The sequence below is a fragment of the Schistocerca serialis genome, chromosome 9 (genome assembly GCF_023864345.2).
Source record: "Schistocerca serialis cubense isolate TAMUIC-IGC-003099 chromosome 9, iqSchSeri2.2, whole genome shotgun sequence".
NCBI classification, from domain to species: domain Eukaryota; kingdom Metazoa; phylum Arthropoda; class Insecta; order Orthoptera; family Acrididae; genus Schistocerca; species Schistocerca serialis.
The window spans coordinates 201,898,441-201,912,400 of NC_064646.1; the positions used below are offsets into that span (position 1 = coordinate 201,898,441).

The window sequence follows — 13,960 nt, forward strand, 5'->3', positions numbered from 1 at the left end:
ACAGGCGGCTGTCTTCCATGAGGAGCGTATTGGAAAGTTCGAACAACACTGCGACAGATGTCTAAGATGGAGTGGCGACAGAGTAGTGAAGTAGCAGGCAGCTGTCACTAACTGTTCCCAATAAAACGTTTTTGATTTTCACACTGGTTTCCATTTCACGACCGATCAGACCTTACCTTCCAAATGTCCCCCGCATATAATGACTGAACGAGAGCAAGTTATAGACACATGGTTGACGAGATGTGGGAGTTTCGATGTGTTCGTGAGTCGGGCTCAGATAGTCCATTGGTAAGGCAGCAGTCCGCGATAAGGGGGAAATCTGGGTTCGATTCCTGGTCGGGTACATATCTACATTGTTACCTTTACTTTACACAGCTAATGGTTGTCCGTATTCGCAACTGCGAATACATTTCATGTGTTTCATAGCGGCTGTAGTCGCTGCTGCAGTGTCTGTTCCTTCAAATGCATGCATATCTGAAGAAACCCTGCACTGAATTTTTTAATAACATAGACACAGGAATATCGCATTTATACTCTGAAACCGGGCAAGCGACTTTCAATTAAAATGTGTCTCATTTACGGGATTATACACTACTGGCCATTAAAATTGGTACACCAAGAAGAAATGCAGATGTTAAACTGGTATTCATTGGAGAAACATATTATACTGGAACTGACATGTGGTTACATTTTCACGCAGTTTGGGTGCATAGATCCTGAGAAATCAGTACCCAGAACTACCACGCCCGGCCGTAATAACGGCCTTGATGCGCCTGGGCATTCAGTCAAACAGAGCTTGGATGGCGTGTACAGGTACAGCTGCCCATGCTGCTTCAACACGATACCACAATTCATCAAGAGTGGTGACTGGCGTATTCTGACGAACCAGTTGCTCGGCCACCAAGGACCAGACGTTTTCAACTGGTGAGAGATCTGGAGAATGTACTGGCCAGGGCAGTAGTCAAATATTTTCTGTATCCAGAAAGGCCCGTGAGGGACCTGAAACATGCAGTCATACATTATCCTGTAAATGTAGAGTTTCGCAGGGATCGATCGAAGGGTAGAGCCACGGGTCGTAACACATCTTAAATGTAACGTCCACTGTTCAAAGTGCCGTCAATGCGAACAAGAGGTGACCGAGACGTGTAACCAACGGCAACCCATACCATCACGCTGAGTGATACGCCAGTATGGCGATGACGTATACACGCTTCCAACGTGCGGTCACCGCGATGTCGACAAACACGGATGCGACCATGATGATGCTGTAAACAGAACGTGGATTCATCTGAAAAAATGACGTTTTGCCATTCGTGCTTCCAGGTTCGTCGATGAGTACACCATCGCAGGCGCTCCTGTCTGTGATGCAGCGTCAAGTGTAACCGCAGCCATGGTCTCCGAGCTGATAGTCCACGCTGCTGCAAACGTCGTCGAACTGTTCGTGCAGATAGTTGTTCTCTTGAAAACGTCCTCATCTGTTGACTCAGGGATAGAGACGTGGCTGCACGATCCGTTACAGCAATGCCGATAAGATGCCTGTCATCTGGACTGCTAGTGATACGAGGCCGTTGAGATCCAGCACGGCGTTCCGTGTTACCCTCCTGAACCCACCGATTCCATATTCTACTAACAGTCATTGGATCTCGACCAACCCGAGCAACATTGTCGCGATACGATAAACCGCAATGGGGATAGCCTACAATCCGACCATTATCAAAGTCGAAAACGTGATGGTACGCATTTGTCCTCCTTACACGAGGCATCACAACAACGTTTCGCCAGGCAACGCTGGTCGACTACTGTTTGTGTATGAGAAATCGATTGGAAACTTTCCTCATGTCAGCACGTTGTAGGTGTCGCCACCGGCGCCAACGTTGTGTGAATGCTCTGAAAAGCTAGTCATTAGCATATCGTAACATCTTCTCCCTGTCGGTTAAATTTAGCGTCTTTAGCACGTCATCTTCGTGGTGTAGCAATTTTAATGTCCAGTAGTGTACATAATCGATTTACGACAGCAGGTAGTCGACACGTGGTTGACAATATATGGAATCTTCCGTGTGACCGTCAGCCGGTCTCGAATAACTAAATGGTATCCGGCACGGTAGCTCAACTTTTTCGGACAGAGAGCCGGCTGGTCTTTGTAATAAGAAAACTGAGTGAAGGGGTCAACGGCGAATTTCAACGGATGGCATGTGACGTCCGCTACGAGCAAATACAACGGCAAAAAAAAAGATTAAAAAAAAGAAAACGTAAGGCGGCCGTTTGCGATACCCGGAGAATTCACGTTCGTGTTCCGTCCCGGCAAATATTTTCATTATCGTCTTTTCATTATGTAGCTCATGGTTGTCAATATTCCCAACGGGGAACACATTTCATGTGTTTCATAACAGCTGTAACTGCCTCATTTTCTGTTTCTCCGGAAATGGATATATGTCCGACGGAACTTTGCGTAGTACTTCTGAACAAGACAGACATTGCATATCGTGGACATCCTCACCATTCTCGATGTCCTGGGCATTGAACACTTTGCATTCCTGTCCATTACAGCGGACGTTTTAGACAACTTGCACTTGCCATCGTTACAACACCGCCAAATGCTACGACCTACACGATAGGTAACTCTCCCAGCATGTTGAACTGTTGCTTTTCATTGCTAGCGTCTCTCACTGTTTCGTCTAAAACGTATAGGACCATCACAGATTTCATTTGTGTAACTTTTATTTTAATTTATGTTTATAACATGTGAACTTGATATTAAGCACTAGTGCATTCTTTTTCGCAATTTCAGTGCTTAATATTCTTTTCCTGATGTTCTGTAAACGTGTAATGCAGAATAAATAGCAATTAAGGAGTCGAATTTAGGGTCTCCCAGTAATAATGATATGGTACTGTCCTCCCTGTTCTTTTACATCCCCACGATTAGCTTCGATTTAATAGTGTTCAGAGTGACTGCTTGATTTACATCTGTAGGTAGGATCTAAACAAATGTCTCCGAGACCAGACTCCATTCCATCACCTTAAAATACGGTGCCAACTTCATTGTGTTCGATTTGTTATAAGAAGTGGTGGGCAATTGAAGTGTAACACCGCAACTCTATATTCTACATTCGTTTCTATATTCGCTCACTAATTCCACTTAAAATGTTATAAACTGTCGACGGAACATGAACTCACCGTATCCAACGTGTTTGCAATTGAATGTGTTGGATACTGCGGCTGTCCGGGAATTTGAACCTCCATCTTCCTAAATGGAAATCCAGTGTTTACAACGGTATGCCTCATCGCTCGTCGGAAGAAAAAGGACAAAAATAAGATGGAAAACTAACGACAGAGAAAAAATTTGTACTATTTCAGAATTAACTGAACCATCTGAATGGTTCAAAACATGAAACAGAACTGTTAATAACAAGTAATGTAATTCTGGAAGTAATGGCAGGTAATGTACGTAACGTTATTCTAGGTATGAGGAAGAGGATGATGTCGAAATATAACTGATTTAAACAGCAGGAAAACGAAGCTAGTAAACTTTTTACAGAATGAATAAATTTTTCTCGGCCTTCCAGTCAGGACAGTAGTCACAAAGCCACCGGTACTCTTTGACCATTGTTAAGTGGCAAAGAATTCGCGCCTGGTAACTCCCGATCTTCGTTAAAGAACCGTAGTTCTGGATGTGGTGTCACTGATTCTTGGTCCATCGCCATATAAGGCAACGTTTCTGTTCACAGTCTCCTGCGCCCCTATTTAACTTTGCGATGCTCCGGCCACACGCCGTGCTCAACTGTGAAGCACCATCTTTGTTGAAGATGTTAAGCGATATTTTTATCTATATACCTCCTTTAATTATGTTAGCACTGAAACCGGAAGCATTCCTTACGATAAAGGTGCCGTTTAATGCGATGGTATGTCTGTTTTCCAATTCATTTTTAGCTACTACACTATCCTCTGGATAGCGTAGTAATAGACAACTCTCATGTTGAATATGGTGTTGTGTTGCCGCGCATAAAGTTTGCGCGACGTTACGATGTCAGCACTCGTATGGTATTTCGTAAATGTTGAGATCTGAGGTTTATTCAGGGTGTTACAAAAAGGTACGGCCAAACTTTCAGGAAACATTCATCACACACAAATATAGAAAAGATGTTATGTGGACATGTGTCCGGAAACGCTTAATTTCCATGTTAGAGCTCATTTCAGTTTCGTCAGTATGTACTGCACTTCCTCGATTCACCGCCAGTTGGCACAATTGGAGGAAGGTAATGTTGACTTCGGTGCTTGTGTTGACATGTGACTCGTTGCTCTACAGTACTAGCGTCAAGCACATCAGTACGTAGCATCAACAGGTTAATGTTCACCACGAACGTGGTTTGGCAGTCAGTGCAGGCAATAGCCGTGGCGCGGTACGTTTGTATCGAGACAGATTTCCAGAACGAAGGTGTCGTGACAGGAAAACGTTCGAAGCAATTGATCGGCGTCTTAGGGTGCACAGAGCATTCCAGCTTATGACTCGCGACTGGGCAAGACCTAGAACGACGAGGACACCTGCAATGGACGAGGCAATTCTTCGTGCAGTTGACGATAACCCAATCGTCAGCACCAGAGAAGTTGCTGCTGTACAAGGTAACGTTGACCACGTCACTGTATGGAAAGTGCTACAGGAGAACCAGTTGTTTCCGTACCATGTACAGCGTGTGCAGGCACTGTCAGCAGCTGATTGGCCTTCACGGGTACACTTCTGCGAATGGTTCATCCAACAATGTGTCAATCCTAATTTCAGTGCAAATGTTCTCTTTACGGATGAGGCTTCATTCCAATGTGATCAAATTGTAAATTTTCACAATCAACATGTGTGGGCTGACGAGAATCCGCACGCAATTGTGCAATCACGTCATCAACACATATTTTCTGTGAACGTTTGGGCAGGCATTGTTGGTGATGTCGTGATTGGGCCCCATGTTCTTCGACCAAAGCTCAGTGGAGCACGTTATCATGATTGCATACGGGATACTCTACCTGTGCTGCTAGAACATGTGCCTTTACAAGTACGACACAACATGTGGTTCATGCATGATGGTGCTCCTGCATACTTCAGTCGAAGTGTTCGTACGCTTCTCAACAACATTTTCGGTGACCGCTGGATTGGTAGAGGCGGATCAATCCCATGGCCTCCACGCCCTCCTGACCTCAACCCTCTTGACTTTCATTTATGGGGGCATTTGAAAGCTCTTGTCTACGCAAATCCGGTACCAAATGTAGAGACTCTTCGTGGACGGCTGTGATACAATACGCCATTCTCCAGGGCTGCATCAGCGCATCAGGGATTCCATGCGACGGAGGGTGGATGCATGTATCCCCGCTAACGGAGGAGATTTTGAACATTTCCTGTAACAAAGTGTTTGAAGTCACGCTGGTACGTTCTGTTGCTGTGTGTTTCCATTCCATGATTAATGTGATGAAGAGAAGTAATAAAATGAGCTCTAACATGGAAAGTAAGCGTTTCCGGACACATGTCCACATAACATATTCTCTTTCTTTGTGTGTGAGGAATGTTTCCTGAAAGTTTGGCCGTACCTTTTTGTAGCACCGTGTATAGCATTTTACAAGCTTCACGAGTCGTCTTATCAGTTGTAATCATGAAGACTGATTTGACGTCGTCTGTCTTCGGGAAACTTTATCTTTCGTGTCTTTGAATGGCAGTATGGGCACCATTACAACATTATTTCTGCTAGTACGTATGGAACATATCTGCAGCTTAACGTAATTCCCAAAGTTGTATTTGTATGTGAAAGACAAGGGCCATGGTCTAATTCCAACAAAGTAAACATTTGTAGGTTTTCGAGAAGATTCAGCTTTGTGTTTCGTCTCCAATGAAAAACTGTTGTAATAACACCTACCTTGACCTAAAAAGTGAGCCTATTGTCGTCATGTAATCTTTGTTTATTTTCAGGACAATGTGGATGTTCCTGGCTGGTGCGTTGTGTCTCACTTTCATGAGCTGCTATACTGGTTTGCTCACTTATGCAGTGTACCATGACTGTGATCCTCTCACTACCAAGGTAAAACACAGCGTTAGTGTATTCCTGCTCAGCGATGACTGATGTTGTGGCCACAAAAGAATTCTAATATCAACCTGAAGTGACGGACAATGATTTATGATATTTCGTTTTATTCATTCAAATCTAGTAACTATCCGTATGAGGGATTTTAAGGTTGTAGGCATTCTTGTAAATGTATGGTACAAATTTTCTTGGTGATTGCCAATAAATTCATTGAGGGCAGTGGAGACCAAAGCCAGAGTGATTATTATCCGCGTCTGTATGAGTGTGGTCACAAAACACTGCATAATTTCATACCCTTCCAATAACCGTCCACGTCACCAGCTACCTCGAGATCACAGCAGTGGTTCAACCCTAAAAAACGTCTATCGCTCTCCTACCCCATGTACAGACAAATGGCCCGGAATACAAATTGAATGGATAATCGTTCCATCTCTTAATCATGACTCTGAGATCTCTTGACCACGAAAAGAGCGCCGTTTTGGTCGAATAAAAATCGTTTTTCTGCAGTTGTTATTCTGTACTGTAACCATTACTTCTTTGTGCTGCCATTACCATTGTCATTAAATAAATTCAAACCTGGTTTCCAAAGGTTTTCAATTTTATTACTATGTATCATGTTAAATTTACTATCAACTGCCACTGCAAGTATGAGATGAAAAGTATCGTTGGTGTAACCCTTGTCTGATGCAGAAATGGACCTGCAGGCCCTAAATTGTTTGCGTTGTATAAATCAGTAAATAAAATACAGACCAGAGAGATGATATTGTTAACTCTTGATCGTACTGTTGGTCTGTCGCTGCTACTACAAAAGTGGGTAATTTTTTCACCAGAAGCGTCTCGCTTGACTGAGGTAGAGCATCATCAGTGGTCTGTAATTAAGTTATTAACATTCTGATTTGATGTTTACATCGAAAACCAGTTCGTTAAGAATACTTTGATTTGTACTTACAGTGATTTTTCGGCTGATTTCTCGCTTACATCGGGAAATGCGGTCTGCTAGCACATCGAAGTTTTTCTCTTTTTGGCACTGATAATTTTGGTCTAATTTTTGGATGTTCTACAGCACTATGTACTTCTCACACCACACTTTAATGCACACCACTGTATTCCGTTTCTTTTTGTACTTCAAGTATGTGTTGTTTGTGTTTTGTAGTGTTGCCAACATAACCTTTCCGCTACTTTGTCTTTTACATGCAGCTTTTTTTTAGTAAGATAGTGTGTGTGTTTAATCGTATTTACTTATGTTTATGTGTATTTATGTGTCGCGTAAGAGTAGAGAAGCAATAGCGATGCAAAGAATATATATATATATATATATATATATATATATATATATATATATATATATATATATAAGGGTACGGGGAAACTATGATGAGTGGACACAAGTATACAGCAGTGTGATGGAGTGTGAGTTAGAGGAGAAGCTGAGGAGTGAGAAGTGAAACGAAATTGTGAGGGGGGAAGGGGCGATGTGGGAGAGCGGGAGGGGGTGAAGGATTGAAAAGGCTCTTTCTCATGTAAATTCATCAATTATTCTGTATAGAGTCTGGTTTCCGATATTTTTGTGGTCACTGAGCAACTGTTTATTTTGTGTTAGTGCTTTTTGTATGTGGAAATTTTCTTGGAAACGGAAGAGGTGTCTGTCTTTACTGATTTTTATGATATTCATATCGTTTTCAATATTGCTTGGTCTACGGTGTTCTTTTAGATGATCCTCAAATATTGAATGATTTGTACCATATCTGAATGCTCTGATGTGTTCTTTATTTCTTGTGTCAAATGTCCTGCCAGTCACTCCAATGTACACCTTCTCACAATCTTTGCAACTGAGTTGATAGATGCGACATTGTTGGCGTCTGTCTGGTTTTGATTTTAGTTTTGGGATGTGCTGTTGTATGGAATTGTGTTTTTTGTGCAATGTTTATGCCTTGTTATTGAATATGTTCCCTATTACATGAGTGAATTTGTTGTGGTACGTCACTGTATGCCATTTTTGTTTGTTGTAGTACAAGTTGTACAAGTTAGTGTGGTTTGGTTAGTTTTTTCATTATTTGTCTCTTTATTTTTTTTATTTTGTTTGTATACCATTGTTTCTTTGTCTCCATTTTTAATGCCATTTGTTTTATCATGGCTAACTCTTTCTGATAATTACAACTGTTTAGGGGGATCCTGTTCAGCCTGTTTAACATGTATTTGATTGCTGTTTGTTTATGACTCTGTGGGTGGTTTGAAGTTGCATTTAACACAATGTCACTTGTGGGTTTTCTGCATATGTCAAATGTATGTTTATTATCGTCTTTTCTAATGGTTGTGTCTAAAAAGCTGAGTGTGTTTACTTGTTTTTCCCCTATTGTGAATTTTATGTTTTTGTGTACAGTATTTATGTCTTTGTGTAGTTGCTGTATTCTGTTTTTAGGTTCATCTGCCATGCATATTATGTCATCCATGTATCTATACCAGTAGATGACGCTGTAGCTTTTCTTTGTTATTATGTCTTCAAATATCAATTTTTCTATGTGATTCAAGAAAATGTTGGCTAATGTTCCTGAGATAGGTAAGCCCCTTTGGTAAACCTTGATTTTTATGTAGTATCCTTGACTGAATTCAAAATAGTTCTGTAATAATTTTATGGTTTCTTCTGTGTGTCATGCGGTAGCTGGATTTGTGTTTTCAGGTTTCCTTCAATTATTTTAATGATTTCATTGACAGGGATGCAACTGTACATACTTTCTACATCAAAGGAGAACAATTTTGCTGTCTCAGGGATTTTAGCGACTATTATATTTTCTACCACTTGAGAGGTACTTCTCATTGTTCTTTCATCTTCTAGTTTATGATACTGGGTGAGCTGTGACTTCATTTGTTTTGCTAGTAGGTATGTAGCTTCTCTTCTAAAGCAACTATGGACACTGTGGCCACACAAATGAAAAAATGTATAATTTTAACACTTGACAATGTGATTTTTCCATTCAGACGCAACAATGTTTGATGCAAAGAATGATTTATCATTCAGTTGTAACTAGACTGCCACCTTTCTCCACCATGACAGCAAACATTATTTCGCTAATATTGAGGTCGGTGGAATATATTTCTAACACTCACTTTAGCAAAGATTAATATGGCCATTTTAACTGTTGCATATTTGAAGCAACTACATGCAGCTAACAGCTAATTCCATATGTAATGCTATAGAGCCCTGTCTCCTATACACCCCGGTTTGCCTTATAGGAATTATGTTCTTGTCTTTGAACTACACCAAGCGTATAACATGCAGTAACACAATATACACGCTTGCGGGCTTGCACCCCTGCCGGTCCCTTCAATTGCAAATAATATTTGCAGACCAAATATCTGGTTCTGCAAGTATAGGCTGGAGCTCTGAATTATATGGTAAATCACATGCCTACAGAAATGTAAATAAAATAGAGAGTGCACCGTAACCGGTCTGTTTTCCCTTTCTTTCAGCAAGCGACCGCCAAGGATCAGTTGCTTCCGCTGCTGGTGATGGAAACCCTGCAGAACTTGCCTGGTATGCCGGGAATCTTTGTTGCGGGTGTTTTCAGTGCCGCCCTCAGGTAAATGTCTCCATATTTTCTGAGATCCATGTTGGAGTACGCACTGTCAGCTGTAAATCAGTTTTTGTATTAAGCAACCATTCTCAGCCTCTCAGACTCGGTTTGCAAAAGCTGTATTTCTATTACGACTTGATAACTAGACATTATACTCTTTGGTATTATTGACCCATTTCGGGGATCATGCCATTATCATGAGGCAATATAATTCAATTACTACAAGACAATGAATGCTTGCCTGGATGGCGTACTCCCCCAACTGCCCAAAACTGGACTAGAATATAAACGTGTTGATTAAACTACGGCCGTCTTCAATCAGCCATTAGGACATACAATAACACGATGCCAGTATGCGAAAGAAAGCGAAGCGTATGAAGCCCAGAGACAAGATGTTGAAGAGTAGACGTCACATAATAAAATTTGCAATGTGGAGCCCGTGTGGGCGGCATGGGCGTGGCATGTCATCGACAGTTCTTGTGTCTCTGTATCTCCTCCATGTCCGCACAACACCTTTTTGGTTCACTCCGAGACGCCTGGACACTTCCCTTGTTGAGAGCCCTTCCTGGCACAAACTAATAATCCGGCCGCGATCGAACCGTGGTATTGACCGACTAGGCACGATTGAACTACATACAACTTGAGCCGTGTACTTCCTTCCTGGTGGAATGAGCAGAACTGATCGGCTGTCGGACTCCCTCGGTCTACTAGGCGCTGCTCATACATGGTTTTTTACATGTTTGGGTGGGTTTAGTGACATCTCTGAACAGTCAGAGGGACTGTGTCTGTTGTACAATATATACAGTCAACGTCTATCTTCAGGAGTTCTGGGAACCGGTGTGATGCAAGACTTTTTTGACGTGTATATTTCATGCATTCGTTGTACCTCTTGGCCGCCGATTAACGTCTCTAGCGCCTTGTGAATCTCTGGCGGCATGCGTAGTGGCGTGGTCCGCTTTTTTAAAAGGACAGTTCAAGTGCTGGAGCGTCTGTTACCTGGCTCACTCTGAAGATGGCTGGACACGACACTGTCCAAATATCGGAAAAAGTGGAATTTATGGGACTGCCGGGCCGCTTTTTTTTTTGGAATAAAATTGTATTCCTTTCGTGGGGGAACTGATCTATCGAATGAGCTATCCAAGCACGACTCAAGACGCGTGGCATTGCTCACAGCTTTAGTGGTTTAAGAAAAGCTGTGAGAACTGGTCGTTCGCAGATGGCCCAGTCAGTACAGCGGTTTTTCGCGAAATACAAGGATTCAAAATTCTATGCCTTCATTGTTCATTTCTGTCTTTTTTGCTTTATTTTCGCTATAGATCATCTTAGGAACTTTTTTTGTGACGTTTTTCCATCTACTATGGAAGTTTATTGGCAATGCACTGCACTCCTCTACTACAATGCAAACAGTACTAGTTGATCGCCGAGGCGGAGGTATTTCAGAATGTATGTATTATTAAATCTTGTAGTTAAGGACCAAAACAGCTACGTATAGTGCTTCTTGTAGGTAGCTTCCTTCCCTTTCTCTTACAGTTCTAAATTGCCAACATTCTGATGAATTCTTACGGAAGCTCTAGCATTGACAGAAACATTCTTCAGTGAAGTAACATAGATTGAATCAATCGCTTGTTATACACAGGATGTTCGGAAATTCCCATTATAGACTTCCAGGATCTGTAGAGGGGAATGAGTACATAATATCTCGAGTAGGAACTTATGTTCGGAAACATGCCGTTCCCATTGTACGACGGCTTACAATCAAAAGCTTAACCCAGCCACGTCTGTTTGAGGAACTGAATTAGGTGTAACACAATACAAGTATTAGGTAAAAATTCGAAAGGAAACATGACGAAACATATATTTATCAGTTACACAAATTTTTTGTATTATTTAAACTTCCCTGTTTCATTATGCCAGAACAAACAAGAATCCAGAATACTGTACTTAAAGAACAATACTGATACATCACAACAGCGGTTCGATGTGGAGACCACTAACGTTGTTACAGACGTTGTACCTATTAAGCATGTCCTGGTACACATTCTCCATCCCACCTGATGTCTCTCCGATTTCTAATGCAGCGGCCAGAACTCGTGCGAGCAGATCTTCCTCTGTCTCTATAGGTATTTCCCTGCAAGGCAGACTAAGCCACATCAGGTGATCGTTTCACGTAGAACACGTCATCCTGTCTATCCTATTGCATACCATGACAAGCACTTTTCCCTTTCCATCAGCAGAAGCGGACTCGTTACACATCTGAATAGAAACCGTCATGGAAGGGAAACGGTAAGTTTCCTGACATGGGTTTCTATTCAAAATATTATGTGCTCACTCCCCTCTTACAAGTCATAGAACGCTGTGGGGCGTAGCGCCTTATACCGATCCTGCTTTGGAGGCGGTTAAGTGGGAGATGTGTCTCAGAGCTGGATAGTGACAGATGGTGACACGAGACTGGATGCGCACGTAGTTTATGTATCAGCCGATAGAGGACATTAATGGATAGGGGACTGTGATTTAGTTTCGATTGTGCCCACTAGAGTGGACTAAAGTAACAGAATATTTTTCATAAACTGTTCTATTATTTTCATGAAGTGTCATTATGTCTTTTTGTGTATGTAAAATGTTATAAATGTGTTTTAGCAGTATGAATGATGCGTGAGTGTGGTTTAAGGTTAATATGAAGATAATTGTTTAACGAGTTATGTAGTGGGATTTAGTGTGGGAACATTTCGAAGAAGTATGGATGTGGACAAAGGGGATTTTTGTGGAATAGATTTGTAAAGTACGTTTACGGTAAAGAGAAAGTTAATTCAGGTATAAGTAACAAGAGTAATTAACTTTATCCATACATAAAACTTAAGCATGTTAGATAGTTACGCTGGTAAAAAGAGCAATGGTTAGGTTTACTATTTTGCGATTGGTTATTGATGAAAAGCGCGGACTGACGCGGGAGAAGGTTGTCTTGCTATTGTTGCTGTTGAGTAAACTGACCAACGGTAAAGCAATATTCTTCGCGCGCCTTTCTCTGCTGGTAGAGAAGACTTAAGAGTATTCTAGAGAGGAGTCGGAGTCTAGCCATGAAACAATTCAGACATGTGTAGCAGTAGTTCCGATGGAAATGACTACTTGCCGGATCTAGCAGTGTTTCATACATCGAATGTGTTGTAAATTGACGGCATAATTATTCCGATGGGTGTGTAGAATTTTCGGAATTTTTCAGTGAATTTTGTGACGAGAAAAGACATATATTCCGCATGGCGTATTGAGCAGGTCGGTGGCTAAGAACTGTGACTGCATTAGGTACCGACAGACTTCATATTTGTCGAGCATTCTCAATAAAAAACAATCTGTATTTTTGTAGGTATTACGTTTCCGGGAAATGCAACACCATAAACTTGCTAACGTGAGTGAAAGAGATTGGGAGTGACTGTGTTAAGACTAGCACGGGCTTGGCAGTGATACTTGTTCACCTAAGTTCCAGAATATTTTAACTAAGGACAAAATTTCCAACCTTTCAATTCGTGTGAAAATTTTCTCCCGAAACGTAGATTAGTGACTTTAATTGCAGCCTGGTTCACGTCGAAGTACATTAGGTTTCGCTCGGCTTCCCTACTGATGATCTGCTGACACAATGTTCACAGGTAGGTGCAGGTCCGTCGTAAAGGGATGGAAGGAACCGCGCCGCCGCAGCCGCGTTTTAGGAGGAGTGGGACCCCATACCTTACAGTTTACAAAGCTGGTGATAATATTTCAATGACAACTGCATCCAGTGTAGCTTTCCAAGTCAGTTTGTAACGCCCATCTGTATTCGTGGGATGAGTACTGAATTTTGCTACTAAGAATGGTGTGGCTCAGTATGGTAACGGTTGGACCACTGCAGTTGTTGTGCGTTGTGGTGATTGTAGAGATAAACTGGCTTTGGAGAGTTTAATAGTAGAGATGTGATTGCTTATCGCACATTTGAAATTAACAGTATGCAACAGAGACATTGGTACTTCGTGCTTCTCATCGACTGCGCCTTTGGACGTTAGGACCCGGAACAATAGTAAAATGAATGACTCAGAGTCTGTTGCAATATGGTTTAAGAGTGACCTCGTGCGTAAAAATCTCAATGTTACCGGTGATTTGGCTATGTTTTACCGCAATTTCCAATTACCCTGTAGAGCCATTAGTACAGATTCTCTTCAATCTAGTAAAAATATTTCCTATTCCCTGTGCATCCGATGTTCTTCGTTTCATGATCTTCAGTACGAAGACTGGTGAGATGCAGCAAGTCCATCCTGTGCAAATCTCTCCATATCTGCGTAACTGTCGCCACATACATCCATTTACTTA

The 13,960-nt window shown here is 41.8% G+C and overlaps 1 protein-coding gene across 1 annotated transcript in view; it reads left to right on the forward strand.

Moving 5' to 3' along the window:
• Positions 1-13,960, forward strand: part of LOC126418960 (sodium-coupled monocarboxylate transporter 1-like) — a 173,088-nt gene that overhangs the window by 99,886 nt on the left and 59,242 nt on the right. The window contains exons 9-10 of the mRNA XM_050086006.1: positions 5,945-6,053; positions 9,525-9,634. Of these exons, the coding sequence (XP_049941963.1) occupies positions 5,945-6,053; positions 9,525-9,634 (219 nt within the window). The remainder of the gene's footprint in view (positions 1-5,944; positions 6,054-9,524; positions 9,635-13,960) is intronic.